We start from the raw sequence: 6,000 nt of genomic DNA, 5'->3' as shown, positions 1-6,000 counted from the left end.
AGGTACAACATTGGGGAGTGCTGCTCCAACCAATTAGTGACCTGGAAGGCAGCTGGCTTTGAGTTGAGTGGGACCCAAACAAGAAATGGTTCTCAGAAGTCTAGCCTATGCATACACTGTCCTGCCACCAGGCTTTAGGGCCCAGGCAACCAAATGCTAACAGTGTCTGTGGTAGAGAGAGAAAGATGGAAGGAGTCTCTGACAACTCCAAGTAAGAGAACTATAGCCCCTGTTCTAGGGTTTTAGAAAAATACCAATACACTCCTCTATCAAAAGTTATTCTCCAAGTGAAAAGCAACTCCTGGATTGCTCTTGGGCACAGGCAGAAAGTGAATTGCAGGACACCAAGTGACTTTAGACTCAAAGCTGTCTGTTGTGAGATCCATAGTAGTTGGTCCATTGAACTATAAAATTGGATGTTTGGTGGCATTCCATTGCACAAAGTAGACTCTAGGGGTCCAGATGGTCCAAGGAAGTGCCTCGGATGCCTGTGCAAACTGCTCCTCCCATTCTGTCAATTTCCTGCCAACCCACACCTACAGCATCACAGGGAGTTCTGCAGAACCTGAAATGTTGTTGGAAACCCCATCCTGGTGCCTGCTGGATCTGCATGCTGTGGGGCCCCTGGCAGGGGACAGTCTCTGCCCTGCTGATCCACTCACGTGTCCCAAAGGACAGTGGTGAAGAACCACTATTTCAGAGGGCACGGCTGGTGGACTGGGTTGGGAGGCCTCGTGTATACGGGGGCAGGTGTTTGGAGTCATGCTCTTTTCTCCTTCGAACCTTCCACCCAATGTTCTTAGTCATTACTTGGTCATAGCTCCCGGCTGACAGAGATTTCTTCTTTCCACAACCATACCCATTTCAAATAGACAAATGACTATATAGTTCTTTTGTTCTTTTTAATTCAGAAAGAGAGAGAAAGGGAAGAAAATAAAAAACATTTGTTTAAATAACTATTGCAGAAAAGGAGATCTGGGCTGGATGCTGGGACCTACCTCTTCCAGAAAGGGGATTTATTAACGTTTTAAACAAAACAAAACAAAAAGAAAAAGGAACAGAAAAGAAATAAATTATTCTGCTCAATACTGTTTGGCATAATCGCATTTTTTCATCTTCTAAACACTCCAAACTGCCTCTTCAGGAAGCACTGAGCTGAGACTGGCAAGAATGGCTGGTGCCTTGACTCTCTAAAATGATGGGGTAGACCCTGAGAGAGGCATTCCACTAAAGGCCCCCCAAATCCACCCTCATGTTCTACTCCTCCTACTCTTGGAATTGGAAAGGAACAGACTCTAGCTACGTTCTCAATATATTAACTTTTAGGGGTGCCCACTGCCCTGCCCCAATCCTCTTCTAAAATACTCCCTGCTGGTCCCTGTTCCCCCAGCCAGCTGCAGGAACTACACCAATGGCCAGGACGCTGCTTGGTGGTATCAACTCACTAAGATAAAGGGTGGTATTTGTGTTCCTCACTGTTGGGAAGGGGGATCCTATTAGTAGTTTGGAAACTTCACAGAAGCCCTTTCCCCCCTCCGAAATTTCCCCAACCTTATAAGGTGAGAATACCATCAACAGCTTCCTGTCAGAGCTTTAGCTGGGTTCAGTCATGCAGGTAAATTCCAGTTGTAACCCGTTTGCTGGTTTCCCTGCCCTTCTAGATTTGGAAATGGAAAGTGGGTTAGAGCAAGGAGGCAGGAAGTGAGCATGGGGGAGGGGGACACAAGGGCAGGAGAGGAGGCATGCAAGCGGGCAAGTCTACTCCTCCCCAGCTAGAATCCCAGCTATTTGCATGGCCAACGTAGAGTTTTAAAAAAATCTTTGTTGGTCAGCCATCCCTGGTAACCTCAAGTTAATTAAATTACGAGACCAAAGCAAATTCCACCCCCAAGCAAAGGTTTCCAACTCCTCTTTGGGGTGATGGATGAAGGAAGAAGGTGCCTGCACCAGGCAAGCTGGGTTCCCCATCTCCAGCCTTCTTTCCCACGTGCTGCTCCCTCTCCCTAGAGCAGGCCAAACGCGCGCGAGTGTGTGCGCGCGCTCGATTATTCGCGCGAGCGGGGTGGGGGGGGGGGCGGGTAGGGAGTGAAGATGCAACAGTGCCCCCCAACCCCCAGGGCAAGTTTTTATTTTTTTTCAGGACAGGTAGGCTGGTGAGGAGGCCCAGGGCCTAAGAAGAGCCACCGAAAAGGTTTTGGGTGAACAGTAGGGGCCGAGAGTACACGAGAGTGAGAAGCACCTTACATCTGAAGTGACTGGGCTTCCTTGTCCCCTGCCGTGTTCCTTACACCTGTGTTCCAGAGTTAGGCCCTAGGCGAATTCCGCCCGTTAGCAACGGGTGAATACAGTTCTAGTTTTCTGGTGAGATGCTAAATGCCCTGGTCAGAAAGGCCATTCCATAGGGTGGCCAAAGGTGGGGATGGGGAGAAAGAGGAGGGAACCCACAAGCCACTGCATTTCTTTGGTGGGTTTACACTCACCCATCTGGGCCTGACAGAAAAAGGAAACGTGGGGTCCAAAATTCTCTGAGTCTGAAGAGGTTTGAGAGGGCTCCAGCTTTTACCCTGGGATGAAGGCGCGCTCCCCGGAAACCATCTGATCTCCCCTAGACCACCATATAGGAACGGCTAACGCCCCACCGCCCACCCGGAGGTCAAGAGGGACACCACCGCCCCCCACCAGCACCGGCAAGGGAAGCCGAGCCGCCGCTGCCCTGCACCTTCCCCACCGTCTCCTTCTCGGCGCCCCTGACCGAGTGAGGTCGACGAGCGGCGGGCAATGCTCCTACAGACACTGAGGAAAGTACCTCACTGAGGCCGGAACCAACCTCTGTTCCTTAAAAAGCGTTAAATAAAATTCTACCCAAAGCATAGGGGAGAGGGGATTCAGCGGCCGGCCCGCCTCCGAAGGCCATTGATTGGAAGAGACGGGCCCAGTGCCGGCAGTTCTCCTTGAGTCGCATGATTGGCTGGGAGAAAAAAAAAAAAAAAAAAAAATCCTCCGCTTCGATTTCAGCGCTGATTGGTGCCTGGCCGGCTAGTCCCCAGTCTCATGATTGGCGAGGGACAGCCAGCGCTCGCTGGACTTGCAGCATGATTAGTCCAGACCGCGCCCTGACGTCGCTCCTAGGGCCTGAAAACGCCCAATGGGGCGCCGTGCCCACGCCGAGGCCACCGCCCTCCGGCTGGCCTGGAGTCCCGGCTAGGATCCAGCGCCCGAGGTTCGCGCCTGGCCCGGAAGGGTTGCGGGTTCAATTTCCTCGGTAGACCTCGATCTTGCTGGCCTTGGCCAGCATGTCGATGATATGGGCCTCGAAGTCGGCGTCGTGCACCCCAGTCTTCCGGAACTCGCCCGCGTACCGGTTATTCTCCCAGTAGTGGTGCCAGTTGCCCCGGCTGTCGGCCCCGAACCCGTACACGTTCACCTGCAGGGGAGGGCGGCGCAGGTCACCCCGCGTCGGAGAGCGGGAGGACAGGGCACGGGAGAGCCTCGGGTCGCGGTGGGCTAGGAGAAAGGGGCTGCAGTGACCCGACTACAGCTAAGAGACGCGCAGTTCGTCAATTCGCAGAGCGCGGGAGGCAACGGGAATACTCGACACCCAGGCCTGGAGCTAAGGATACCGACTGGCAAGACTGCTGCTCCCTTTCGGTTCTTCCACCCGTCTGATTGCAGCGATACGCCTCGGTCTGGGGCTATGGGACCTCTCCCACCGTTGCTAACGTTCCTTTTGTTTTGTTTTGTTTTTGTTTTTTAATGTAATACTTTTATATGAAAGCTAGTCAAGCACCCAATACCACACACTGAATTTACTGGCAAAAGTGGGTGTGCTGGGCGTGAGCGAGTATGGCACAGCAGCCCTGCTTGCTAGTGAGATGCGCTCCTGGAACGAATGACCTGCAGTGTTAACACACAGAGGGTAGGCCTAGGGCCCACAGTGGTGGGAGAAGACCATCCCGCTGGAACTTAACTTCATTATTTCCGTTCTATTTATATTTTTGATGATTTTTTTCTTTATGACAAGTAATACCAATTATGGTAGTAATGTTCTGTTTCCTTTTTAAATAAATTTAACTTTTCACTGAAGTGATTTCAGATTTGGTAAAATCATGAGTAGTAAGTTTGGGAAATGAAGATGTATACTTTACAGCCTAGAAATGCAGGAAATCAAAGCCACTTGGTTTCTGCCTACAAAAACACGTTCCTCTTGCTCTGCTAAGCCCTAAGAAGGGCTAATCCCCTCTGTTCCATGGGTATCCCTATTTTACCCATAACACCGGGTTACCCACCTCATCACACACATGCAGGGCAAAGAAGAGCACCAGCATCCCTGTAGAAGGGTACCGCCCGTGATGCTCTGTCCACCGGTCGTGGATATACTTGAAGAAGGCTGGGTTGTAGATCTGAACCTGGGAAGAGAAAAGGCAACAGACACATGAGGGGTGTTGGGGGCCTGGAGACTCAGGCCAGGCTCTAAGTAGCTTCTGCCAGTTCCTCCATGCTTGCCAGCAGACCTGTTCTTCCAAGTTCCCTAGTTCCTGTGGCCTCTGAGGGGGTCAGGCATACCAGCAGATGGGTGGACTGAAGGTTCTGGAAGGGCACTGGGGGACACCTGAGCCACAGGACTGGGCACACCAGTAGTCAAATCTGCACCATTTCTAATGAGATGGGGATGAACAAGGGAGAGGTGGGAGCTTACCTTTTCTTTGTCTACTCGAAGGAAAGACTTCACTGGTGCATAGGTGCTGCAAGCAGAAAGAAGAAGATTTAGATGGCCCTTGGGATCTAGAAAGGTCCACAGATGCCTTTCCTCCTTGTCAGGCCTGAGTGATGACAGCCTTACAACAGATCCCCTGCTTCCAGACTGCTTTCCCAGAGCACATCACTGCAGTACCTTGCTCAGAAAACTTCAGCAGCTACCTATGTTCTTTAGGATAAAATAAGGATGTTTTAGACAAACATTGGTGCCTTCTATTATCCAGCCCAAATGTTTCTTTCCACAACACTCAGCTGTGAACTCCCCACTTAATTTAGCCAATCATCTCACACCCACTATATTTGTCTTAGTTCTGCCTACAATGACCCTCTTGCTACTATCCTCATATTTGGTACAAATCCCTCCTTCCTATTAGCCAGCCATGGCACCCGTAGTCTATACTCCTTTTCTAAGCAAGGGACTTAAACTCGAACTTAAACTTTATTGTAAGATAAAGTCAGGAAACTGTAATTTATATTTCTGTGTTTAAAAAATACATAGTGACAAAATGCAGGCAAATAGCAGGCAATATGTGGAAACGGCTTAACTGTCCACTGATGGATGAATTGATAAAGCAAATATGGTATATCCATATAGTGGAATACTATTCAGCCTTTAAAAGGAATGAAATCCTCTACATGCTACAACACAGATAAACCCTGAAAACACTACACTAAGTGAAATAAGCCAGGACAAACACTATGACTCCACTTACATGAAGTACCTATAATAGTCAAATCATACAGACAAAAAGACTAGTGGTTATCAGAGGCTAAGGGTCGGGGAAATGGGGAGTTATTAATGAATGCAATTCCCACTTGAAATTATGAAAAAGTTCTGGAGATGGATAGGGTGGCGTTTTGCACAACAAAGCGAATGTACTTATTTAAAAATTTTTTTACATTTATTTATTTTTGAGAGACAGAGAGAGACAGCACAAGCAGGGGAGGGGCAGAAAGAATGAGATACAGATTCCAAAGGAGGCTCCAGGTTCTGAGCTGTCAGCACAAAGCCCGACGCAGGGCTCAAATCCATGAACTGTGAGATTATGACCTGAGCCGAAGTTGGATGCTTAAAGGACTGAGTCACACAGGTGCCCTGAGTGTACTTATAATTTTGGTGGAGAATGTGGGCAGTGATCTGAGAAAATGAGTTTGTATTTATTTATTTGTTTTTAAGTAATCTCTACACCCCATGTGGGGCTTGAACTCACAACACTGAGATCAAGAATCACATGCTCTAGCAAC

At 49.3% G+C, this 6,000-nt stretch overlaps 1 protein-coding gene across 2 annotated transcripts in view; it reads right to left on the bottom strand.

The window, feature by feature from the left end:
* Nucleotides 1–883: 883 nt before the first annotated feature.
* Nucleotides 884–6,000, bottom strand: part of ST3GAL2 (ST3 beta-galactoside alpha-2,3-sialyltransferase 2) — a 49,831-nt gene continuing 44,714 nt past the window's right edge. For both annotated transcript variants that reach the window (XM_045443494.1, XM_045443495.1), the window contains 3 exons: nt 4,697–4,742; nt 4,287–4,406; nt 884–3,424 (listed from right to left, as the gene is read on the bottom strand). In XM_045443494.1, the coding sequence (XP_045299450.1) occupies nt 3,251–3,424; nt 4,287–4,406; nt 4,697–4,742 (340 nt within the window). In that variant the 3' untranslated portion in view covers nt 884–3,250. The remainder of the gene's footprint in view (nt 3,425–4,286; nt 4,407–4,696; nt 4,743–6,000) is intronic.

Source organism: Leopardus geoffroyi, chromosome E2, assembly GCF_018350155.1.
Source record: "Leopardus geoffroyi isolate Oge1 chromosome E2, O.geoffroyi_Oge1_pat1.0, whole genome shotgun sequence".
In the NCBI taxonomy this organism is placed as follows: Eukaryota; Metazoa; Chordata; class Mammalia; order Carnivora; family Felidae; genus Leopardus; species Leopardus geoffroyi.
Note: the sequence above shows the minus strand (reverse complement) of the source record. Positions and strands in the feature narration are given on the sequence as shown.